This window comes from Neovison vison, chromosome 1 (genome assembly GCF_020171115.1).
Source record: "Neovison vison isolate M4711 chromosome 1, ASM_NN_V1, whole genome shotgun sequence".
Taxonomy (NCBI): Eukaryota; Metazoa; Chordata; class Mammalia; order Carnivora; family Mustelidae; genus Neogale; species Neogale vison.
This window is the reverse complement of record NC_058091.1, coordinates 93,090,980-93,118,173: the sequence shown is the minus strand read 5'-3', so window position 1 is coordinate 93,118,173 and position 27,194 is coordinate 93,090,980. Positions and strand designations below refer to the sequence as shown.

The window sequence follows — 27,194 nt, the reverse complement described above, 5'->3', positions numbered from 1 at the left end:
AGACTGAGGGACTTTGTAACAGCCTAATCTTTAAAAACTGATTATGATCTATAGGGCCAAGGTTATATCTGAGACGGGCACAACATAAAAGGATGCTAAAATAGAAATAAAAAAATAAATGTAACCTGTAGACAGGAAGGGAAGATGGGAAAAAATGGAAAGAAAAGTTGCTGGTCTGCAGCTGGAGGTTTTCTATACGTTAGCTTCTTCTATCTTTGCTGGTAAGTATCAATATCCTGGACCAGTTAGAGAGATTTACAAAAGGAAGACTTAAAAAAGGACACCGACAAAAACAACTACCCATGGTTAGAATTAGCAAGGGGTGGAGCCAGGTTTCGAATCCAGGTCCATCTGATTTTGTGGTCTTTCCACTACACAAACCACTCATAAGAACTATCTGAAGCCAGGCCATCCACTAGGGGGCTACCCAACATATGTGGCCCCTGAGCCCTTGAATGGTGGCCAGTCCAAACTGACATGTGCTATAATACCGAGCATAAAAAATGTAGAGTAGCTCATTAATAACCTTACTATTTATTACATATCAAATATTTTGAATATATTGGGTTAAATAAAATGTTTGGTTAAAAAGAATTTCTCTTGTTTCTTTTTTATGTGGCTCCTAGAAATTTCACATTGCATATGTGGCTTGCCTTATAGCTGTATTGTAGGGTACTGCTCTAGAGACATTACCTTTATTTACAAAACCATGTCTTATCAACCATATGTCTATACTAGTTTTATCATCACTTAAAGGCATCTTTCTTTTGCATGCCCAGAAACTACATACTTTTTACTGAGTTGATAATTAAGATATGAGAAATGTTCTTTGTGCTTGCCTGGATTTCCAAGTTTGATAACTAACATTGCATTTGAGGCAAAACCTGCCTGTTGTCATTCCCTAATTGAACCTGATGAACCACTCAGTGTGCTTAATTTCCGCCTTCACTCACCTCTGCATTGTCCCACCAAGGTGTGATCCACTTGTCCAGACTGAGTGCCATCCTCATGGACCCAGTCAGCATCATCTCTGGTACCCTGAATCATCCCACAGATGTTTGCTTTCTCAAAAGCACAATGGTCCAAAAGTGTGTGAGTTGTAGCTGCAAATGATATTTTTGTCCCTTGGTTAAAAATTTAAGTCATATTATTTCACAGACCTAATCTAATGTCTTAAGCTAAAAAGACCTCATTGTTTAGACACAGCACATTTTCTTGACTTTTCCTTAATGCAAATCCTGCTGTCACCCGTTACATCTTAGAACACCCAACATAGCTGCAGCCCTACCCACCTCCCAGAGTCAAAGGATAGAAAGACCTGTCGTTGTGCTTTGCTGTAAATGTCAACCAAGACCTCCTTTAGGTCAAGAAGGAGGTACATGGTAGATCTTTGTATTTAGTACATCTTCTGTCCATGCATACTGAACAGAATTTAAAAATGTGTCCCAGAGGGGGTACCTGGGTGGCTCAGTGGGTTAAAGCCTCTGTCTTCAGTTCAGGTCATAATCCCAGGGTCCTGGGATCGAGCCCCCCCTCCCCCAATGGGACTCTCTGTTCTGCAGGGAGCCTGCTTCCTCCTCTCTCTCTGCCTGCCTCTCTGCCTACTTGTGATCTCTGTCTGTCAAATAAATAAATAAAATCTTTAAAAAAAAAAGTCTCTGAAGACTAAAGGGTCATTTTAGTCTCTGAGCACTAGATGACTCTAGAACAACTAACTTGGGTAAGAACTTTTCAGGATAAAAGATACTTTCAAGACCATCCCCTATGCTGAGCTTTACACAAGGATACGCCCTTCAAAAGGACACTGAAGAAGCTGGATAATTACAGCCCCTTACATCATCGGTCCAATACTTTTACTTTGTAAAATACGACCACATAATTGATTTTCATAACCCACCTGTAACAAGGCAGGTGTTACAATTTTTTTCTACTCCAGAGATAAACTAAGGTTATGTGGTTTGTCCATTTTCCTTAACTAGAACAGGAAGGAACAGCGAAGGGAAATGTAGGGGAAACTGAAGGGCTGGGCGGAAACCCTGTTGAGGTCTGTTTACCTACTTCTCAGACCCAGCGGTACTCACTGCAATTGTACATTCGGTTCAGCCTCTCTAAATCAGTGGCACTGAAATCCAGACGCTGCCCAATGATGCTGTTGAACTCAGGGATCTTGGCCGTGATGGTAGGAGCACTGTCGTTCTTGTTAAATGAGAAAGGCTCATAGTGCATCAAAGATTCATAGTCATAGGGGGTATTGAGGTCTGTGATGAAGGTGTCATCATAGGTGTTAAAGTTGTGCTCAAAACCTAACAGAGAAAGAAGCCACAGGTCCCGTTCAAATACTTTGTTTCTTCTGTTCTACCCTCTTTAACTAGATTTTAAGCAGAGACCCAGTGACCCAAAAAAAGAAAGAAAAGAAGAGAAAATGAATGAATAGTTGATTTAAATATATATACATATTTAATGTTTTATGATTAGCATGAGGTACATGAAATTAACACACATTATTAATAGTAACAAATAATATAATGATACTAAATTCTATAATAGTATATACACTTATGAAAATTAAAACTATATTAAAATAAAAAGACATGTTATAATTAATGGATAAATTTTACATACAAATTATTAAATATATGTATATACATATATTTTTAAATTTTTATTTATTTTTTAAATTTCTTTTCAGTGTTCCAGAATTTATTGTTTATGAACCACACCCAGTGCTCCATGCAATACGTGCATGCAATACGTGCCCCTACACAATACCCACCACCAGGCTCATCCAACCTCCCACCCACCGCAAATAGATGTGTATGTTTAAATCAAAGATTCATTTTACAAATAAACAAATAAATGAATAAATGTGTGTGTATGTATATGTATAAGGTTTTAAGGAAGAGAGGATAAAATGTCAAAGTGGTGGTATGTATTCCCAACAGGAGGAAAAGGAATTTCTGAATTCAGGAAAATACTCAGGATTGATACATCTTGCTAACAGGCAAGTACCTCATCCACCAAGAGCTGTACCTGGCCAGCTCTTCCATGGGTTAGAAAAAGGAAATCCAAGGGGCAGAGGGAAAGGGAAACAGCTGTCAAGAAAGGGGTATCTTGGCAATCAAGGTTCACACACTTTTTCAGAAATAGCCTCTTACAGAGAAAAATAAAATAGGAAGAGTAAAACTGACTTTCCTTTCAAAATAGAAAAGGAAAATACTTTTAGGGGATCAGCCCAAGGTAATATATGCTGCCATGTGGAATGCTGAAATGAGAAACCGGTCAGATGTTCTTTTAATCCATGAGCCATCAGGACTTTACTGTTTCAGTTGCAATAATGGGAAGTTCACAGATTTTTAATTTCCTTCTTAGGGAGTGACAGGAAATCTTAGTGAGATGCTTTCGACTCCCCCATCATGACTTCCCATCTTCAGGGTCTTCTTTTCTAGCTTCCCATCCAGCTGTTTGTAACAATTAAAGGGAAGAACATGTAACCAGCATGGAAAGACATCAATGCAGGTGCATTTAGGACTGAAGATGAGCCACACAATGTGGGCCAGCAGGTGCTAGAGAGGGAGTCTCTAAATGCTTTTGGAAAAGCCAAAGAACCCAGTTGATCAACACTTGAGCTGTAAAATGAGAATACCAGTGCTTCATCCTCCTAAATCATGGGATTTCATGGAGACTGCCCTTGGAAGGGCTCAAAGCATATTCAAAGTTGGCACAGGACTGTAATAAATAAATGACCCAAACAGGGAAGGGAGAAGCATTTGATCCTAGGTTGTCCTACCCTAAGGGATACAACTGTAAAGAATATCTGACCAGCATAAGGACCGGGGCTTGGTCTGAGGTCTGCTTGTGACTCCTGGTGAGATCTTAAAACAGCACATTCGAATTCACTGGATAGTTTTTCCTTAACTTTCACTAAAGTCATCAGGTTAGGGGCGCCTGGGTGGCTCAGTGGGTTAAGCTGCTGCCTTTGGCTCAGGTCATGATCTCAGGGTCCTGGGATCGAGTTCCGCATTGGGACTCAGCAGGGAGCCTGCTTCCCTCTCTCTCTGTCTCTGCCTGCCTCTCTGCCTACTTGTGATCTGTCTCTGTCAAATAAATAGATAAAATCTTTAAAAAATAATAAAAAAATAAAGTGGTCGTTCCATTTTTAAAAAATAAATAAATAAAACCATCAGGTTAGAATGGATCCTTTTATTCTTTATTATTCAAGGATTCTTATCCGAAAGCTTTGCCAAATACATGTTTTGAATAATTTGTTAAGATGTTAGGCAACACCTTTTTGCTGTGCCTACTGTCTACATACTGGGAGCTGTGCTCAGTGGTGGTGGCCCCTGGCAGCAGCAGGACAGGCAAGGTCCTGTTTTCAGGGAACTCGAAGCTGAGAGCCTTGAAGAGGAAGTGACATTATAAACCGGAGGCCAGTTGGCAAATCCTTTGTATAAAGGAAAATATTTTTGACTTTGCAAGTCATGTGGTCTCTGTCACGCTACTCAACTCTGTCACAGTAGCACAAAAGCAGCCATGGAAGTATGTAAATACATGGGCATGGCTGTGTTCCCATGAAACTTTATTTACAAAAACACAAGAGAATATGAACCATGGGCTGTAGTTTGCGTACTACTGCTGGACCCTAGAAATTGAAGTCTTTCCTTGGTTGAAGAGAACAGATCCAAAAAACACAATTCTGGCTTAAGAGATGGAGATATAGTTGGGGAGAGAACTACGTTGCCAACACTGTATCATCTTTGGTTGAAGGGTAATATTGTCATCAACAGAAGACAAGAGGAAGTAAACATTTTAAGTGATCCTGAGCAATAATACTGCCCTTGCTTACCATCTTAATAATCTGACATCTCATTGGAGAACAGTTCTCCAGGGATAGCAGGAAATTTAGATATATGGAATTATACCTGATGAAAATATAGGTAAGAGATAAGCAATATATGTTGAGTAACTCATGCTCCACCAAGAACTGATCAAGTCTGAAAATTACCTGGGCAAATGTGCTGGTTCCCTCTGAGAAAGGGAAACTCATTTGGCTGAAAATCATTCTAAAAGCACTAATCATTGTGTTCTTCAAAGCTTGAAAGTGTGAATGTTCTCTACATCATTACTTAATGCTCAGCAGAACCAAGTTTATGTACAGGAGGGTAAGAAATCCAAGCCTCTAGGCAAATAGAGACAAAATCTAATAGTGCCCTGAGTCTTACAAGGGGATATTAGCTTCCTATCACCAATGACCCCATTCTCCTTCTCCACCTGCACAGACCCAGTTATAACACAATTACATCCAGGAGACAGCTACATTATATTTGATATATTGTTTCAAGTTAGAAGAATATTACTTGACCTCTAGCTCAGTGTTGGGTGGTAGGACGGGTGAAAGTGTGTGCGGGGGTGGAGGTTCAATCCTGGTTGTATTAGGTTGTATTAGGTTTTTACAAATGATACGGCTTTCCTCCTTTCCCCACCACTTCACATTCATAGACATATCAGAACATGAGGGACCCGGATCAAGAAACCTCTGAGGTGATTTTGACCCACCATACTTCAAAATGAGCTATTCTGGCAGAAGTCCTTTGGGGATTTGTATTTAATTTTAATGTACGACAAGATCTTATGAGTCCCAAAAAGTAAAATTATTATAGACGCGCTGTTATATATGAACCCATATATGAAACTGGAATCTTAATAAAACAGATAATCACTCGCCTCATGAAAGTCACATATGGTAATAGTTAAGGTATTTTAATAAGTCAAGGTTTTATTAATCTATTGCTACCAAAAAGAATGTTTTTCTATTTCCTCAACCAATTCCTAATTAAAATCTAGGTGTTTTCAGAAATATAGTATTGATTTTTTTTTCCTAGCACATTGGGAAATTGTTCAATAAAATTGTTTTACTCTCCCTTCCCCATAAAAATATTAAATAAAATCTTTAGAAAGGAGGGAGATGGGGGTGCCTGGGTGACTCAGTTGGTTTAAAGTCTGCCTTGGGCTCAGGTCATGATCTCAGGGTCCTGGGATCAGCCCCAAGGCATTGGGCTCCCTACAAATCCGGGAGTCTGTTTCTCCCTCTGTGCCTCCCCCTACTCATGTGCTCTCCCTCTCTCTCTCTCTCTCTCAAATAAATAAATAAAATCTTTCAAAAAGAAATGTTTTAGTATACTCAAAAGCTATCTACTTATTTGTCTCAAACAACTAGGAAAGGTGGTGTCCAAGGAAGTCTAAAGAAGCTAAAGAACATAGAAATTGTTAGAAGAACATCCCTGCATAACAGGAAGTAAAATAAGACTGTGCTATCCTTTGCATAATATGGCTGGAGGCAGAAGGATAGAGGTACTTACAAAGGAGGATGGAAGAAGACTGGAGGAAGAAAGGCAGGCAAATTTTGATTAACTAGAACTCAGACTACCAGTCGGAATGAACACAATCGGGGTGACGATTTCAGATAAAAGAATTCATTTTTGTTGTCTTTTTATTTTGTTTTTAAACACCTGTCATTGATTTGGCAAAGCACCGAAAAGGTTCTTGAGTATGTATTAGGGTGATCATATGTTCAGCTAAACTCCATGCAGACTCCTAGGCCTACATGTGATCTCACATCCAGAAAAATGACTATGACATCCTCAGGGGATGTCAGGTGACTACGACAGGAAAATAGCATTTTAGGTAGATTTTCAACAAAAACACTGAAACAAAGTAAAGGCTTCTGATCAACTTCCAATTAACATTGAGTTAGCCAATATATACCATTCCCTAAGGCCCTTATCTGGGGTCAGTTATGATCAGATGAGCACAGGTCCCAGGAAATGCCAACAAATCATAACCTTTTCCTATTCTGTGTTCCCAGCTGAGGCTTCTATCCACACATAGATGCTGTCCGGACATCCCAGGGTCAGTCCCAGCAAGTGATAAATGTAACAGCAAATCCCATCCAATTTCCTTGGGTTTCTACCCACCTGGAAGAATTTCATCCCACCAGATGTTCACATAGTCATCTCGGTCAGTTCTTGACTGCTCATGGTAAAATCCCAAAGCATGGAGGATCTCGTGCTCAATGATGGCCTTATAGTCACATCCCTGGCCAATGGAAAGGTTCTGTCCCACGTGATGATCACCAACCTCAGACCAGCACCTTCAAAGAAGAGAAGAGGGAAATTTTCTCCTCATGAACTCTCAAGTGGCTGTAATTCACAGGGTTCCAGAGCACAAATTTGAAGGAAGTTAGGTTTGATTAGAAAAAGAAATGATCAATAGCATTCTCATAAGCTAACAGTTCAAAATAAGGGACTGGTTAAATGAACAACATTTCCTAAAGGGAATAATAAGTAGAATTTAAAAGTGGTGGTCCATGGGTCCATGGGTGGCTCAGTGGGTTAAAGCCTCTGCCTTAGGCTCAGGTCATGATCTCAGGGTCCTGGGATCAAGTCCCGCATCGGGTTCTCTGCTCAGCAAGAGGCCTGCTTCCTCCTCTCTCTCTGCCTGCCTCTCTGCCTACTTGTGATCTCTCTGTCAAATAAATAAATAAAATCTTTAAAAAAAAAAAGTGGTGGTCCATTATAGAAGTAATAATATACTCCGAGGCAAATCAATCCTAATACTGCACCAAGTAGAAAGATATAAAAATTGGCATTCCTTCTCACCTTCACAAGCCCAAAGGGCGTTCTACAGAATAACATATTGTTTTGTACCACAATATTAAGTTGTCTCTGGGTGGTGGCTATGGTTGATTTAAATTTTCTCCTTTATACTGAAATGAATTTCCAAATTTCCTACAGTGAACAGGTGTAAGGTTTATGATCATGAAAAAGAACCTCATTAAAGAAGCAAGTCCATTTCTTTGGCTATTAGCCGATGCACAGCATTCTGAAAGCACAGAGCTGGCCACCTATCATTTCTGAAAGGCTCGGGCCAGAAGGACCCATCACTTCCCGCAAAAGACAGTAGACTCAGGAGCTCCTGGCAGATTCTCCACCTTCCTCATAGTGCAGCCTCTTGTCCCCTTTATTTCCCAACTATTTTTTGTCTTTTTTCATGAATCCAACTTTCCTCCTCCGTTAAGCAAATCTGAAGCTTCCCACGAATTGTTCCTCATCTGCTCTAAGTTGTGGAAGAGGATCCGTTCTCGAACCAGTGCTCAACAGAATCAGAGATTGGCCCATACTTTTAAAGGTGACCGATGGATTCCAAGTTCTTTGGAATTGTCTTACCTGTCTTTTCTTACCTGTCACATTGTCTTACCTGCGTTTTCCCGGAGATTACTAATATCATATGCCTTTAAATGCTAATGGATCTGACTTTTACTCAAAGGCATATCTTAATTATCTTCTAACAACATTTTGAGGGGTAATTTACATACCATGAAATTCAGCAATTTTAAGAATACAATCAATGATCTTTTGAAACTTCACTGAGCTAAGCAAACATCACAGCCAACAATCTGCCTCTCTGACAGCGGCATTTCGTTACCAAATCGGTCGACTCTGAGATAGCCAAAGTCCAGAGGAAGCATTTACTATTTATCTTTTTTTAAAAAGCATCCCTCCTCCAAAGGAAACGTGTAAGTTGCAAAAAGGCCACAACTCTGCAGCTCTAGGTCTTTTCCCTTGACTTTCTAAAAAAGCCCCGTTAACTTACCACTTCCAACGACCTTAGCCCTGAAGAGTTTGGGGCCAGTTTAGGGCAGTTTATTGCCCCAGACCATCTTCCTCCCTTTCCCTTCTCCTAACTTACATGTAACAGAGACACCTCCTGGCCATGGGCAGTCAGAATCTCCCAGACTCAGGGTTTCCAGCCACCGTCCCTCAAAGCTGACCTACCCATTCATTAAGTACTTGGGGATTAAGTTACAAACTAAAAAGAAGCCCTGAGAATTTTACTAGGAAAAAGAGAACTTTTAGAGAGTTATCTCATTAGCTTTGTTTAGTTTTTAAGAGAAAAAGAAAAGAAAAGAAAAAGTGGTAGCTAAAAATGGAAACAAAAATGTTAAGAAAATGAAGGGGTTTTTTCCCTGAGATCTTAAATAAATAATTAAAGGCTTTGGTACTTTCTAGAAGCACAAAGGTTGCCAAGGAACAAGATGAAAAGGTCAAAAACAGAGAAACTCTAAAATCGGTGCACTTGGCAAGGCCCAAGGTATACTTTACATGATTTTCCTTCACATAAAAAGAAACTATGCAAATACTATTGGTTATCTTCACTTACGTAACCCACAAGAACCTCAGCACATGACCAGAAACACATTCACTATCTTACTCCTAAAGTGGTTCTCCTAGCAACATTCCCAAACTCAGAGAATAAAGTTACCCCTCGCCCATCACTGAATCAAAACTCAGAGACTTCTTTGATTCCTCTTTCTTCTTAACCCCTCATGTAGACAGGCAGACAGCTTTTGAGAAGTCTCCCTGTTTTCATAGTTCTGAAATCCATTCACTCCTCTTCATTTCTTTTTTTTTCTTTTTTTAAGATTTTATTTATTTATTTGACAGAGAGAGAGCACAAGTAGGCAGAGAGGCAGGCAGAGAGAGAGAGGAGGAAGCAGGCTCCCTGCTGAACAGAGAGCCCGATGCGGGGCTCGATACCAGGACCCTGGGATCATGACCTGAGCCGAAGGCAGCGGCTTAACCCACTGAGCCACCCAGGCGTCCCCACTCCTCTTCATTTCAGCTGCCTCTTCATTCGTGTAGGTCCCCTTTTCTCTCTGTCCTGGACAACTGAGACCTTCTTTCATTGGTCTCCTGCCACCACTCCTGCCCATACAGCAATTCTTTTTCCACTGTTGCTAGAGTAATCTTCCTAAAATGGAAAACTGAACATATAATGAGTCATGCCCTAAACGATGGATTCCCTCACACGTGGTTTGTCTTTTACCAGACTCCTGTTTATCATCCTGGTTCCGTGGCTCACCTGTCTGCCCCTTACACACTCAGAACCGAATGAGTTCTCCAAGTAAGCCAGATTCGTGTTTAGGCTTTTTTTTCCCTTCTATCGCTTCTTCCTTTTTTTCTTCCTTCTTCTTCCTTCCCCTTTCTCTCTTCTCTCGCTCTCTTCCCATCCCCCATTCTGTCCTTCCCTTTCCTCTGCCTCCCTGTCCTCTTACAGCCCATGCACTCCCTTCAGTGTGTGGAACTATTTACTCATTGTTGCTCCACCAGCCAGGTGCCTACTCTAAACCTTGTGAGGTCTAAGACTGTCTCTTGCTTCTTTGTATTCAGAGATGGGCACACTTCCTGGCACTTAGTAGCTGTACAAAAATTCCCTTTGTAGTAAGAGTCTGAGCCAAGAAAGCAATTACTCAAGAAAGTAAAGGTACTTGACCTTTATCTAAGTGATCATCACAACTTAACTTTTGTTACTACTATTTTTGGCATTTTTTTTTCCTTAAGAGGCTAAATCATGCGCTAAGTTTCTTCCTCCTCTGTATCATCCATCCACGATGAACAAAAATGCTGACAGAACTAGACAACCAAATCCAGGCAACTTCTAGAAGCAGTGTGGGGAACTGCAGCAGGAAGAAATGTCCCCAGGTGGGCCTTCAAGACACACACATTTGCAGTCACAGCTGGTGGTCACTTGACTTCCCAACCTCATCTAGCCCAGGTTCATTGACATAAATATCACTGAAAAAAAAAAAAAAAACAACAACTTCTTTCTTGATAAACCCTTTATTTCTCCTGGGAAATAAATAACTACGCACTACATCTAGAGCTTTTCAAAGAGGTCCAGCCAACAATGCACCGTAATTTAAACGAGTACCATAAAAAAGGCTGTATAATCTATACTTTAATACACCTGACTTAGAAGAAAAAGTACTATAATTTAAAACATGACCTAAACCCAGGGAAAAAATTGAAATGAATCTTCCTAGGCCCAGAGGTATCCAAAAAAAAAAAAAAAACCTCATTTTCCATCTAGATCATTAAAAACATTACAGACTTTAAAAACTCACAGAGAAAGATTTGATTTTGCTTTTAGTTTCTTTCCAGTTTCTTCTTTTGAAAGGCATGTATCACTTTTATAAACAAAAAGAGGTATGACTACACACTTCATAAAATTTCATTCTTACCCTTCAAACCTCTGAAATATGATGTATGAGCTTTCTCCTTCATAGGGCTTGAAATCCACACAGGACTTGAGGCGGAACATTTCAAAGGCATAAAGAATGGCTCCTTTGGCATTCAGCCCTGCAGAAATCAGTAAAAATATCAACGAGAATTACTTAGATCTCAGATAATATACATAACATAGTTGGAGAAAATCTTGCCGGCACATGAAATCCACAGAGGCCCATGATATATTTTTTGGTAGTAAGCAGATTCCTTGGAAACTAAAACTATAAAACTAGTCACTTACATAAACATTATTTATGGCCTTTAAATACACAATGTTAATATACTAACAAAGTAAGAATATACTCGTGTGTGTAGCTGAACAAAATTACGAACTCACTTCCTCATTTCCTCCCTTCCCCTTCCCAACTCACGGGGAGATCCTGAGGACACTGCCCCAGCAGAGTTAAGCCAGAGAGCAGAAGACAGAAGGGACTGCAAGCCATTTCTCTCTCCTGAGTGAATAAAGCATCCAGAGAGAAGCAGTGAGAATGGTTACACCAGTCTAAAAAGGTATACCCTCGGGCGCCTGGGTGGCTCAGTGGGTTAAGCCGCTGCCTTTGGCTCAGGTCATGATCTCAGGGTCCTGGGATCGAGTCCCGCATCGGGCTCTCTGCTCAGCAGGGAGCTTGCTTCCTCCTCTCTCTCTCTCTCTGCCTGTCTCTCTGCCTACTTGTGATCTCTCTCTGTCAAATAAATAAATAAAATCTTTAAAAAAAAACAAAAATAAATAATAAAAAATAAAAAGGTACACCCTCTTGCGGGTGGAAGAGAGCAGAGATTAGAGAGATGTACGGGGTCTGAAGGCACATGGAGCACAGATGGTATATCGTCCTGTTTCCCTGCGAGACCCCTGGGGAGATGGCAAGACTACACAGGTAGCCCTGAAAATAACCTTGAAAAAGATTTTTAGGACTCAGTCTTGGATCCAAAGCAGCAGAAGCCTAATGGATCTGAAGTGGCTAGAACAGTAGATGCTTACCAGTAACCTGTAGATTAGGACCAGTGACCAAAGATCAAATGTCTTTCTTTCCCCTAACATGCACGTGCTGTGGCATTGCACAAGACAAGCATGGGCTGGAGAGGAACGATACTCCAGAGGAACAGAGATTACGTTTCACTTGGTATGTGGTTTTGGTTTTTTTTTTTTTCCCCTCCCATCAACTCACTGAAGGTGGAGCTCTAAGTTAAAATTTAAGCTAAGTTATATAAAGTTAAATTGTATTTGTTGTATGTTTGATTTTGTGCACTCTCTCAAAGAGTTTATAATTCTTGGCAGTTTACCAAGTACTTACTTTATGTTTTCCTGGCCCTTACTTCATTTAATAAACCTGAAATTGGAGATTCCATAGTTCAGGTGTCATAGAATTATACTAAGGTCATTAAATAAATCAGTGGAATGATCAGTAAATGACTTGTGGACACAACATGGGTGACAACAAGAGTATGCACTAGGCCTACTGAAAGACTTTTATGAAATTTTACCTATTCTTTGTGGCATCTAGAATATAAATATTTATACCCAAGACAGATTAATTGTCACAAAAGTTTAAGAAAAAAGACCAGAAACAATGTAACTGGGGCAAAATATTTGCAAAATACAAATCTGACAAGAGACTTGTGTCTAGAATATATAAAGAACTATAACTCAAAGGAAAATAGACAAATAAATTTTTTAAATGGTCAAACTGTTTAAACAGATATTTCACAAAGGAAGACATACAAATGACCAATAAGCAAGCAAAAAAGAAAGTGAAACAACAATAAATAAACTAAAACAACCATTAAATACCACTACATGTCCACCAACATGGCTAAAATTGAAAAGATTAACAACAAAGAATATTGGCAAAGATGTGTAATAAATGAACTTTCATTCATCATTCATGGAAGTTTGTAAAATGGTACAAGCACTTTGAAAGAGATCCAACACTAAACCTACCTCTATATTATAACCCAGCAATTTCACTTTAAATGTTTACACCAGAGACATAAAAACATATATTCAAAACGGGAATGTACAGGAATGTTCATAGTAGCTTTAGTCAAATAACTCAAGCACAGAATCAACCCAAGTGGCTATTAATAGCGGATCACGCTGTGATATTCTGTATTCAAGCAATGGAATACCACTCAATAATAAGAAGGAACAAATTACTGATGTCCACAACACTGGTGAATCTCGAAAACATTTTACTGAATAATCAAAAAAGGAATAAAAAATGATTCTATTTGTATGAAATTCTAGAACAGGCAAAACTCACCTATGATTAAAACAATGAAAAAGTTATTTCTGGAAGGGTAAGAGTACTATGAAAGTAGGTGGGAGAAATTTCTGGGATAATAAAAGGGCTCCATATCTTAATAGGAGTTGTATGAATATTTTTACATTGTATAAGTGTAATGTATAAATTGTAAGGTGTCTAAATATTTTAAAACTCATTGACCTGTACACTTAAGACTCCATGCATTTTACTGTATGTATATTTTACATTAAAAAGAACCATAAACCAACATTAAACTTTAGTTAAAGATACATATGCTGCAGTGTTTGGGGTAAGGCACACTGGTCCATGAAATTTACTTTGAAATGTGTCAGGAACAGAATGTATTGATAGAAGGATACAAGGATGGACAGGATGTTTCCATAAGATAGAGCAAATGTAGCAGAATGATGTTTGTATAATGTAGGCTGATGAGTACAGGAGTGTTCACTGCACAGTTGTTTTATATATTTAATTTTTTTCATAATAAAATGTGGAAAAGAAAAAGACAATAATTACAAACTTTAAAGAAGGGGAAAATACCTGTTAAATTCTATTTCCAGTGGGGGGGAAAATTGCCCTTCGAAATGAAGGCAATAAAGAAGTTATTTTGGAGAAAGAAGAGAATTTGTCACCAACAGTTTTAATCTATAAGAAATGCTTAAGGAAGGGGCAGCTGGGTGGCTCAGTCAGTTAAGCATCCAACTCTTAATCTAGCTCAGGGCTTGATCTCAGGGTTGTAAGTTCAAGCCCCATGTTGGTCTCCGTGCTGGTTATGTAGCCTACTTAAAAAGAAAAAAATATATATTGCTAAATGAAGTTCTTTAGGCTAAAGAGAAATGACACCACATAGAAACTTAAATCTCTAGGAAGAGTGAACAACACCAGAAATTCCAAGTATAAAAGTAAATATAAAGACTACTTTTCTTCATTAATTACATTAAATGACAACTGATTAAAGCAAAAAAATGATAACACTATTATGAGGTTTATAAAATACATAGTTGAAAAGTATAAGCCAACAATAGTACAAAAGAAAGGGGTATAAATGGAATTATAGTGGTGTAAAATGCTTACATTTTATGCAAAATGGCATAATATTAAGTCTAAGTACACTGTCACATGTTAAGGTTACAAATTGTAATCCCTACAGCAAAACCTTTCAAAATAATACAAAGGGATTGAGCTAAAAAGCCACTACAAGAACCAAATGAAATATTAAATTGTTGGATCTAACCAAAAGAAGCCAGAAAAAAGAAGAAATAAAAGAAAAATAGAAGGCAAATAATAACTGATAGTTCTAAATCAAACTTTATCAATTATTACATTAAATATAAATAAGGGAAGAGAGGAAAAAAGTAAAACAGGACAAAACCAGAGAGGGAGACAAACCATAAGAAACTCATAATCTTAGGAAACAAATTGAGGGTTGCTGGAGTGGAGGAGGGTGGGGGGGATGGGGGTAACTGGGTGATGGACATTGGGGAGGGTATGTGCTGTAATAAGCACTGGCTATTATATAAGACTGATGAATCACAGACCTGTACCCCTGAAACAAATAATACATTATATGTTAATTAATTGAATTCATATTAAAAAATAAATAGAAAAAATTAAAACTTAAAAAAACAGAAAAAAAGTAAATAGACCAAATGTTTCAATTGAAATTCAGAAGTTGATACACTGGATAAAAATGTGGGACCCAGGGGCGCCTGAGTGGCTCAGTGGGTTAAAGCCTCTGCCTTTGGCTCAGGTCATGATCCAGGGTCCTGGGATCGAGCCCTGCATTGCGCTCTCTGCTCAGGGGTGAGCCTGCTTCTTCCTCTCTCTGTGCCTGCCTCTCTGCCTACTTGTGATCTCTGTCTGTCAAATAAATAAATAAATAATCTTTAAAAAAAAAATGTGGGACCCATATATACTGCCTAAAAAAGAGACATTTTAAATATAAAGACAACGATAGGTTAGGAATAAAAAACTAAAAAAGATACACAGTGAAAACAGTAAGTTAAAAAAAAAAACTGGTGTAGCTATATTTAAATTAGACAAAGTAGACTTCAAAATAAAGAGGATTACCAGACATAAAGAGAAATTTCCCTAAACAATAGGTCAATTTAGCAAGATGATAGAATAATGTACTTGTCCAAAAGAGCAGTTTCATGAAAATGCTAAAATAATAAATAAACATACAATTATAGTTATTAACAACTCTCTCTCAGTAGCAGATAAAACTATCCAAAACTCCGTGCAGATAAAAATATTTGAACAACACAATCACCTTGACCTATGTGACTTGGATAAAATAATACACCCACACCAGCCAAATATAAGTTCTTTCCCAGCACACATGGACCAGTCACAAAGATAGGCCATAAAATATGTCTCAGTAAATTTCAAAAGACCAAAATCTTATAGAATATGTTCTCTGACCTCAACAAAATTAAAACTAGAAATCAATAATACAATATCTAGAAGCGCTATAGACACTTGTAAATTTAAAAAACACACTTCTAATTGACCCATGGATTTCAAAAAAATGCAACAGGTATTAGAACATATCTAAACTTTAGTGAAGATACAACCATATCAAAATTTGTGAAGAACAGTTAGAGCAGAACTTCAAATAAAATTTACAGCTTTAGATGCCATATTATAACATATTTTATTAGAAAAATGAAAGTTTAAAATCAGTGATGTAAATTTCCACCTTTAATCCAAAAAAGAAGAGCAAAATAAACTGGAATTAAGTAGAAGAAAGGAAATAATAAAGACAAACAAAAAGCAACCAAATAGAAAGCAGAGAAGAAAGGGAAAATTAGCAAGTCAAAAGTTACTTCTTTTAAAAGATTAATAAACAAATACACTGCCTAAAAAACAAAAACAAAACAACAAACAAAAAGGAAAGTCACAGACTGAGAGAAATTATTCAAGATATCTATCTACTTATCTCTGACAAAAGACTTCATCCACAGTATATGAAGTTCTTCTACAAATAATGAAAAGACAAACAATACAATAAAAAAAGCATAATAAGAGTTGAACAGACATTCTGTAAAAGAACATACACAAATGACCAACAGCACATGAAAATGTGGGAAATACCATTAGTCCCATTAGGGAAATGCAAATTAAAATCACAGTGAAATTCCATTTTGTAACCACCAGAATGTCTACAGTTAAAAAAGATTAATTCCACCTATGCTATTGAAAATGTGGAGCAAATGGGACATAGCAACATTGCTTGTGAGAGTGAAAAATGGTATAGCCACTTTGGAAAACGGCTTTTTTTACTAAGGTTAAACATATACTTGCCGTATAATCAAGTAATTCTATTTCTAGACATTTGCTCAAGACAAATAATAATTATATAATTATATATATATATATATTTATATATATATGTAAGTAACTTGGCACAACCCAATATCCATCAACTGAAAAATGGATGAATAATTGTCCTACTACTGAGTAGTAAAAAAAAAAATAATAATAATTAACTACTGATCTACAATGATATGGAAAAACATAAAAAACATGTTACACAAAAGAATCCAGATACAAAAGAGTAAACACTGAAGGATTCTATTTACCTATAAATCATGTAACACTAATTGATAGGGAGAAAAATTAGAATGGTAGTGTCTTGGAGAGGAGGGTAGGGATTGGCTGGAAACAGGCACATGGAAATTTCTGGAGTGACGGGAGATAGGGTCACATACATATGTGCATTTATCAAAAGCCATTGACTTTTACACTGAGTTGTGTATTTTACTCTGAGTAAGTTTAATTTTAATTAAAAAATTGTGTACAAATATGAAACTCTACTATGTCTGCTTTCTACAATGGTATAGACTCGGGCATCTGCCCTTATTTTAACACTAAAGTTGATTCTCACGTGGTGCTGAGAACCACCGCTGTGTCCTTACTGTTGTTACCGTATTTCAGTCCACCTGTCTTCCATCTTTCTCCCTTCATCAGTCACCAGCTACAGCTAAAGACACCTGCTACTCACACTGGGCCCAGCCGACTGAAAGCATCAGCATCACCTGGGGGATTGTCCAGAATCCCAGACCCTGACTACTGAAGTTTACTACTTCTACTCCACAGTTTCAGAAGATCCCAGGGGAGCCTTAGGTACACAAAAGTCTGAGAGGCACAGACCTAACGCCTCACAGAGGCCTGGGGAAGCTTCAACCAAATATTAGGTGAAGGCACATGTCCGGCATATACTGGTGTGCCTATGTCTTGATGGAAGGGGGGCTGGCGTAGGTGCAACAGGCAGGGAGAAAAATTGTCATGCGGGAAAGTACCCTCGCGAAAGTTGACCTTTCTTAAATCACCTTCCAGTGAATATGGGTGTCTGAGAATTTGCAAAAGTGTGGGCAATCCTGGGGAATGGGAATAAAACCTCAAATTTCCAAAAGATTCACTGAGAACAACAGCATTTGCATATATCTAGCTGTCCTCCAGAAAAGGGACCAGCGCTAACAGCGATGGAAAATACTGACACATGAGCTGCGTCTCCTGAGGGCGCAGCCTGGCAGTGCCTTGAGATCAAGCGGGCTTGTCCCAGCTTCCCCTCTCCTCTGATCCTCCTGCCTCCGTGTGAGTTGGGCTTCGAGGGCATTGCCTCATCTGGCTGCCCAGCTGTCAGTCACCAGCTTGGGGTCAGGCAGTGTCGACGCGTGGCTTTGAATAGTCATTTATTTCTCCCGAGTACTATTCCCAACAATGAGTGAACTATGACTTAACCAGTCCTTCATCTTGAGAGAGAAAAGAATTGAAATTATTAATACTGAGGAACAAGGACTCCTAGCATGGGAAATATAGACTTTTCTAGCTCTCAAAAGTGTGGAATGTTTGTCTCCTAACAAAAGGGGATGAAATCAGGATGCTGAAAATCTACGTAGATTCACCCAAACAAACTATTACTTAAAGCGTAAATTTGTTATGGTTGTGAAGCTAAATTATATTTCATTGCATTTTTGTTCTTTGGGGGGCGCTTTTGGTTATATTCAGACATTAATGTGTTCTGTACTTTTAAACTTATTATTTGATACTTTGTAACTTTTAAAATTACTATCCTATGCGCTGTATCTCAGACTCGTTAAGTAGCACTGGGTCAATATAAGGTCATGCCTTTCATCCCATGGGATAAAGAATTATCGGGGCTTGGAAACCCCCATATGCATTGGTGTTACTCCCAATCTGAAACCTATGAACTGGAGGAGTGCAGGGGTAGAAGAGCAAAGCCCAAAATTCCTAATTAAAACAATTAATATTACCCAGATTGTCAGCCAGAATGTAAGGAATGGGGAACTTCCACCTGGTGCTAGGGTCTCTCAGGCCATTTCTGGAGTTCTGTGGAAAAAAGACAAAGATGACTGGGAAGGTGAGTCCTCTAGGCCCCTTGGCTTCTGTCTTCGCTAAACTTTCACACCACAAACAACCTATCATACAATTCAAACAATAGCATTTGTATTCTGATTGTACAACAATTTAAGTTCATCACAGACAATTTAGAAACTTCAGAGAAATCATTAAGAATAAAACTTCAAGGGGCACCTGGGTGGCTCAGTGGGTTAAGCCACTGCCTTCAGCTCAGGTCATGATCTCAGGGTCCTGGGATCGAGTCCGGTATCAGGCTCTCTGCTCAGCAAGGAGCCTGCTTCCTCCTCTCTCTGCCTGCCTCTCTGCCTACTTGTGATCTCTCTCTGTCAAATAAATAAATAAAATCTTTAAAAAAAAAAAAAAAGGATAAAACTTCAAAGATCCGCAATCTCCAAAAACTGAGATTGCCACTTTAAACATATTGGTGCATTTCCTTCTCTCATTCTTCACTTGCTAGGAAAATTGGGTGAACAAGTAATGTGATAATTATAGATTCTTTGTACTGTTTGCTAATTTTCCATCTGTTTTTGTCATCATCAACCAAAGTGGAAGCCCTTGTGGACACAGATGATAGATTAGGTTCTTTCATGTCCTCCACAGTGTTTAGCCCAGGGCTTGACACAGCGGAGCCTCCCCGTCATAAAAAACAGCCAGTCCTGAGGAATATTAATTGTGTCCTTGAGAGATACTCACCTGCAGGAGGATGTCTCCTTGAAAGAGGTCCAAGCCTGCAGCTAGACACAGATTGAAAAAAAAAAAAGAAAGAAAGGAAGATTTGAATGAGTATTACTAAATGCATTTCTCATAATAAAATTAATATTTTCCATTTCCAAACTTTGCATTGTTAATCTTTTGTCAACATCTTTTCCAAACAATGCTAAATTCCCTCTGAGTAAATGTAAATAGCCCATCAATATCATGTATTTTCACATCCTCTGTCTTCATTTTGGAACAAGAAAACTCGTCCAAGAATCTTAAAAGTAAGAAGTGAGTTAGGAGGGATCTTTTTGGTCATCGACTCCAAACCTCTTGTACTTTAGGGGGGCGCAAGGGAGTCTTGAGACAAGAAGTAATGTACGGGGTTATCAGCAGTTGAGTGGGCTTGAGAACTCCTGACCCCCTTCCAGTGCCCTTTCTGCTATCGTTCCATCCTTCTTCGTGACTCTAGGTAAATGGGTTGGTTTTGCTCTGTCTTGTGAAAAAACATTGGTACCCTCTAAAAGCCAAGTTCGAGATAATGCCCTTGCAATAAAGACCAGGCAAATATGGATGGATCCACTCAAACTGTATCTCCAGATACCTGCTATCAGGAGCTTAGCATGATAAACTTCCTCCCTTATGCTATTCCTTGATTCTGGGCCTCGTAGTGTTTTGCAAATAGAAGTCTTAAAAGGAAAAATCCTTGTGGGGAAAATTTATGAGCATTTAAAAGAATGTCTCTTTTTATGACATCCCTCATGTATGACAAACAGCCTTCCCTGTAAATCACAAAATACTTCAGACAAGGTCAGGGGATTGTACTTAATTCTGAGAACAGCACCTGATTTACAGCAGGGAAATCTAGCTAAAGAATTATCACTTCGGGGGCGCCTGGGTGGCTCAGTGGGTTAAACCTCTGCCTTCGGCTCAGGTCATGATCTCAGGGTCCTGGGATGGAGCACCGCATCAGGCTCTCTGCTTGGCAGGGAGCCTGCTTCCTCCTCTCTCTCTGCCTGCCTCTGTGCCTACTTGTGATCTCTCTTTGTCAAATAAATAAATAAAATCTTTAAAAGAAAAAAAAAAAAAGAATTATCACCACGGCCTCACATGGTAACAGAGATACCGTTTGGCCAATTTGATGGCTCTTCATGGTAAATGACATCATTGGGGTTTTAGGTATTAGGAGAAGTCATTGTTTCCCTTGCTAATGACTAACTATGGTATCACGATCCCTTTCCCCATGCCCTTATTTCTTAAGCTCCATAAACCTCACCTATGTACTTGAAAATGGAACAATTAAACAGAAACAAATAGCACTGATACCCTGCCCCATGGACATTAGGACCCAGGTTTTGAATTGCCTTTTCAGTAGGAGTAATATATACTAGTCTATCCATACTCGGGCTCAGGCTTACCATGAACAAACACATGCATTTTCTGACACAGGCCTGGTTTAGGGATGGAGGTGAGAGCTGGGCTCTTCTAGAGTGACGTGAACAAGCTCATTTAGACCTTGGCCCCCAGGTTGGTCAGTGTAGATGGGGTCATTGAGGGGTAAGAGAGTGCAGCAGTTGTGGGGGAGGGGAGAAGCACATCCCAAAGAAGCAAAAATTCACTAAAAATAAGCCTCAGGAGGGGTGCCTGTGTGGCTCAGTCAGTTAGTTGGGCATCTGACTCTTGATTTTGGCTCAGGTCATGATCTCAGAATTGTGGGATAGAATCCCTGTCCCTGGACCCCGCTCTCTCTCCCTCTGCCCACCCCATCCCCTAGTTCACCTGCAAGAGTACATATGCTCTCTCTTTCTAAAGAATAAAAAAAAAATTTTTTTTTAATATTTCATTTATTTATTTGACAGATAGAGATCACAAGTAGGCAGAGAGGCAGGCAGAGAGAGAGGAGGAAGCAGGCTCGTCGCTGAGCAGAGAGTCCAATGCGGGGCTCAATCCCAGGACCCTGGGATCATGACCTGAGCCGAAGGCAGAGGCTTTAACCCACTGAGCCACCTAGGTGCCCCTAAAGAATAAAAATTTTTTTAAAAAAATAAGCCTCAGGAGAATCACTAACCAGTTTGCTCAGGTAGCATATACTTATTAAGCTCCTACTGTGTGCTAGACTTTGGTCTCCATGCTAGGGATATAGCAGAGAATAAAACAAAACCTTCACAAGGTGACATTCTTGACTGGAGAGGGAGGAGAGACAAATGAATAAATGTTAAGTAGCAGATGGTGTAACAAGCAATAATAATTTAAAAAAAGAACAGTAGGGGAGAAAAGTGGTGAGAGTTAGGGAGTTTGATATTTTATAAAGGCTGGTCAGGGAAGTTCCCTGGAGAAGGTGGCGTTAAAGCAGAAATCTGATGGAGTGGGGAATAAAGGAAGAGTATGGAGGGCAAAGGCAACAGCAAATCGAAATGAGGCAGGGGGCCCCTGAGGGGCTCATTCCTTTAAGTGACTGCCTTTGGCTCAGGTCACGATCCCAGAGCCCTGGAATCCAGCTCAGCAGGGAGTCTGTTTCTCCCTCTCTCTTGTTTCCTGTCTTCTCTCTCTCTCCCTTCCTCAAATAAATAAAATCTAAAAAAGAAGGGGAGGGAGAGGAAGGGGAAGGGGAGGAGGGGGAGAAAAGAAAAGAGGCAGGAAAGCCTTAGAGCAACATCCCAAACTTTAGCATAAGAATCTCCTGAGAGCTTGTTAAACCCAGACTGCTGACCCCCACCTTCAGGGTTTTTCAAGTCAGCAAGTCTGGGACAGGGCCTAAGAATTTTCACTTCTAACCAGTCTCCGTGATGCTGATGCTTCCGGTGGGGAGGGGAGAGGGACACACTGAGAACCACCTTTGTAGAGGAACAGCTAGGAGATCAGGGTGGCTGGAGAGCCCAAGTAAAGAGGGGAGAGAGCAGTAAGAAGTGAGATCAGACGGCTGGCCGGGGTCAGCTCATGTCAAACTTTAATGTACAGGGAATCAGCTGGGGTCCATCAACAGGAAGGTGCTGAGATGAGACCAAAGATTCTGTATTTCTAGGAAACTCTTGGGTGGTACAGGTGAAACTGACCTGTGAAACACACCTTGGGAATTAAGTTCTAGGGCCTTTGTTCTACACTGGAAGAGATGTTGGTCAGCACCGGCCAGTGATGGAAGACTGGAAGACTGGATAAGAGAAGTGACATGGCCTGAATCCTATCAGAAGAGCTCTGCCTACTCTGAGCCATAGCCTGCGTGGGGTGAGGGCAGAAAGGCAAGACCAGTTACGAGGTTGCAAGAACGTAGCCAGACCAGATGGCTTGGACAGGAACAGGAAAAGAGAAAGTGCTGAGCAGTCACAACCCATGATATAATTTGATGTTAGATCGAATATCAGTGGCTGATCGATAGCGTGTACCTTGAGAGGAAGATAAGACTCAGAGGTTCTGAGCCTCGGATCTAGAAGGGGGGAATTGCTTTTACTGAAATGAAGACTGAAAGCCACAATCCTTGGCTAGAGGCTAAATTGTGAGGCATGAAGAGAAGACAGAGGAAAAGGTAACAATTCTCTCTCTTTGACTTTCCCTGAACAGATTTTATGATATAGGAACTGGCTATATGGCCAACTCTAACAATTGCGGAAGCTGGATTGGAATGACCTAAAAAAGAGAAAAAAACCCACATAGTAAAATTTCTTCACTAGAGTCACAGTTCAGAAGAAGCATTAACAATGGCTCTAAGGTTAAAAAAAAGAAAAAAAAATTTATTTGGTCTAGACAAATAAGGATGAGATCAGGAAAACTCTAGTCCCAACCCAGTTTTAAACTCTCAGATCCTCTCGAATCCATATATACCTTAATTGCCTGACACTAAAAACAGATCATTTGAAGCCTGGCTGAAGTCTTGGGGCCCATTCACCCATTTACCTTACCAAACTATTTCTTTAAAACCATCTCAAGATTTTCCAGTTATATATCATGGAGCCTGCCCTCCCTATAAATTGGGACAAAGTCAAAGAAATTCTACCCTTAGGTATGGATTTTTTCAGTTTTGTAGTCCTCCAATAGCACTGAGTTGAATCAGAAGACCTGGAGTGAGTCCCATCACTGCCATCTGTGATCTGGGCAGGTCACCTGAACCGCAAGGAAATTCCTATCCCTTCCTGCAGAATGAAAACAGCCCTTACTCTACGGTAGTATTTGACAAATAAACATGCAATTGATAATAAAGCTTTTGTAGACCTTATGATGTTTAAGATCATGACTATGTTTGCAGCTTGCTAATCCTAACCAAAGATACCCAGAATGTAAAGTCTTCTCCCTCATTTTAGAAACAGGATGAGAGAGAAAAGAGAGGATAACCCAGCTTCTCTCTCCTCTCAGTAATGGGGCAGATCAATGGAATTCTTCAAGAAAAATGTTTGTAGACAAGACATTGAAATGGAAACACCTTTACAACCTTCCCTAAGTCCTGAGCAAACAGGTGTTAATGAATATGATGTACCAGTAGAGGAGCTAGGGCTTCCACCCACTAAATATAACCTTAGCATATACTACACATGTATACATACATACATATGCATGTGTATATGTAGCAAGTGATATAATCACCCACTTTTGTTTTTTCAAAATAGAAACAGGAAAATCAACATTTTTTTTTCTGAGTAGTCTTTGTTTTTTTTTTAATTTATTTGACACAGAGAGAGAGACAAATCACAAGCAGGCAGAGAAGCAGGCAGAGGCAGGCAGAGAGGCAGGCAGAGAGAGGGGGAAGCAGGCTCCTTGATGAGCAGAGAGCCCAATGCAGGGCTCGATCCCAGGACGCTGAGATCATGACCTGAGCCGAGGCAGAGGCTTAACCCACTGAGCCACGCAATCACCCCGAAAATCCACATTTTTATAAACAAAAATCATGTGATGCATTTCTAGATCCATGGAACACTCACTAGTTCCTCTAGAAAATTTGGTCTAACCATCATTCTCTTTCCACATTTCCATTTTTCAGAAACTGCAAATTCTAATGAAGTACCAATAGATATTTCTCCCTTAAAGTTACCCAATACTCTATCATGAAGGTAAGAGCTTTACAGCAATTGTAGCACAAGATTTAAAAGTATTTCAAAGCATTAGTAAGGCAAAAATTGAACCCACCTAAGTTGATTTCTGAAATATCCTTCTGTTCATGAAACTCTTCATCATGTTCTGTTAAAAGTAGGAAACAAATTGTTATTAATCTTGATGAACGAAAGAAAGTTCAGAAAACACTCTATGCATTTCAGTTGATTCTTACCATTTCCTTTAGAGAAATGATTAATCTGGAAGAAAATGAACATACAGAAAATATGTAACATATACTTGAATTAATATTTCTAAATATCCAGAAAAGCAGAACTCTACTTACTGATACAGCTGCTATGTGGGCAACAAACAAGATGAAAGAGAGAACACAAGCGAATTTCATCCAAACCATTGTTGCGAATGAACAGACTCACCAAAGACAAAGACACCTTGTGATAAATGCTTTTTGGACCTTGCCCTGGCAGTCATCTTAGAAACTTTGACCCTCCTATATGTACCGTGGCATTACAAAAAGTAACCAAAGAAAATGTCATTGACCCTTTTAAGGACAGATATCAAGTTTAACATAAAATCTCAAGCTCCCCAGACTGGGAAAGTTTTGAAAAGGTTAATGCTGAGATGAGCATATAAAATCAGTAACGTTTCTGTACACCAGCAATAACATTCTTGACAGCATCAAAAACTGCTCGTATGACAGATAAAACATCCATTTCACAATAGAAATAAAAATAATCTATAAAATAACCATAAAGTATTTAAGTCCAATATAGAATGAATAAACACTTTATGGGAATATTTTAAGGGGATTATCAAAGGACATAAAAAAGAAAAAATGTCAGTTCAAATGCAAATGAAGTGCTACCTCAAACTCAGATTGGCATAAATGAAGAAGGCTGGCCAAACCAAGTGTCAACAAGAATGGGGGGGAACCAGAAATCTTACATACTGCTGGTAGACCAGCCATCTGATGCTATCCTGTAAATTGAAATGTGCGTAGTTTAAGAGTTAAAAAGTTGACTTCCAGGTATATACCCTAAAGAAATACACACATATGTATATAAAGTACTATATAACATATTCATCGTGGTATTTTTTTTGTAATAGTAAAGAACTAGAAAAATGTATTCATACAGGAAGAAAAGAATGGGGTATACTCAGTCATGCACAGATAAATGTTCACCAATCAGTTCTCAGAGGGAACAAGACCTTATATGTAGTCTTTGCAGATTTCCAGGGTGTAAAGGCCTCCACTGTGGTCAATTTCAAGCTACCAATGTCATGTTACTGAATGCGGGCTGGAAAGAGGTGTGCACAGTGGGCCCTACCTGCCCAGCATGATACTGTGTGTACTTATACACCCTCCTACTCTTGCATACAAGAGGTATGAGAGTCTGCGGTATCAGGGCAATCTTCAAGGTCCAGGCCCTGCCTATCTCCACCTCAGACCTACTGTGTGGCCAGATGGGCCAGTCCTGTGGTCGGAAGAGCACTTTCTGTCAGAAAAGCATTTCCCAAGGCAGAACGTGGGGCTTCCTGAGCTGTAAAATAGGAGGCATGACAGCCAGAGGCTCACCTCGAATGGGCTGAGGAGATCTGTGATGGCTTCCTTTCCACTATAGCCACAAACCGTGAGGTTGTAAGAGGGTGTAGAGAGACATCTCCCACGATCTCCAACCATGGGAAGCCACCAGTGTTCACCAAAAGAATCTGAACTTGTCCAACAGCTATCAGGGCTTATGTCAGCAAATACAATCTTAATGATTAAAAAATGGTTGGGGATGGACTTGATGAACATCAACTTCATGAGAATAATGGCTCTAAGTATATGGGAGGAACACCCAGGAGACTTTTAGTTCTTAAATGTAATTGAAAGAATGGATATCGTTCATTCTGGAGCCAGGAAGTAGGGGTTTAGGACTTGGCTGTTTTGTTTTCTAAAGAAAAGGGCAACACTCTTGCCTTGGTACCTTTCTGCTTAATCTCAGACTTTAGTTCTTCAAACAGGCAGTCGAGGGGCTATTGAATTCTCTTCACCTTTCCCTGCCCCCTGATACGCTTTTATCTTTCCTTTCCTTCTCAAACTTACCTAAGTGATATACTATAGCAAAAGCTTTGGAGTCAGATGGACAGGAATTTAAATCCCACTTCTACTTTGAGCACCTTGCTTTCCTTATGTAAATTGGGTAGTGGTGCCTATTTAATGGGATTAGTATAAGGATTCTGTCGGGGACCACCTCCGGCCGGGAAAATCCCCGCCATTACAAGATGGTGCTTGGCTCACTGCCAGCAAAATACGCTGCAAGTGAACACCGAACTTTCTGGTGAAGCCCACCTGAAGGAGGACATAGTCATTGGCTGTTTCAAATTTAATCAGCATAGTAAAAGGACTCTCATTGGCTCTCCCCATTGTTTGGCCCCTTATTGGTCACCCTGACACATATAAGCTAAGAAAGTTGTCGAAATAAAGAGACGAAGCATTAACACCATGCCAGGCTGGTTGTCGTTCTTGCAGGCGGAGGGCGACAGGATTCAGTGAGATAACCTATCAAAAACACAGGTGCAAGAAACAGAGGAAGGTTTGGGTAACTATAGCTCTTTCTGTCCATGCACGCTGTCTTCTGGCAAAAGACAGGCAAGAAGAACACCATGCTCAGCACACTTCTTACTCAGCCAACATCCACTAATG

At 39.6% G+C, this 27,194-nt stretch overlaps 1 protein-coding gene across 1 annotated transcript in view; it reads right to left on the bottom strand.

Moving 5' to 3' along the window:
- MEP1A (meprin A subunit alpha) overlaps positions 1-24,899 on the bottom strand; it is a 37,088-nt gene extending 12,189 nt beyond the window's left edge. The window contains 10 exon segments of the mRNA XM_044237464.1: positions 954-1,103; positions 2,082-2,303; positions 6,972-7,147; positions 11,078-11,195; positions 18,667-18,742; positions 19,466-19,506; positions 24,581-24,631; positions 24,720-24,753; positions 24,755-24,808; positions 24,810-24,899. Of these exon segments, the coding sequence (XP_044093399.1) occupies positions 954-1,103; positions 2,082-2,303; positions 6,972-7,147; positions 11,078-11,195; positions 18,667-18,742; positions 19,466-19,506; positions 24,581-24,631; positions 24,720-24,753; positions 24,755-24,808; positions 24,810-24,899 (1,012 nt within the window).
- Between the last annotated feature and the right edge of the window lie 2,295 nt (positions 24,900-27,194).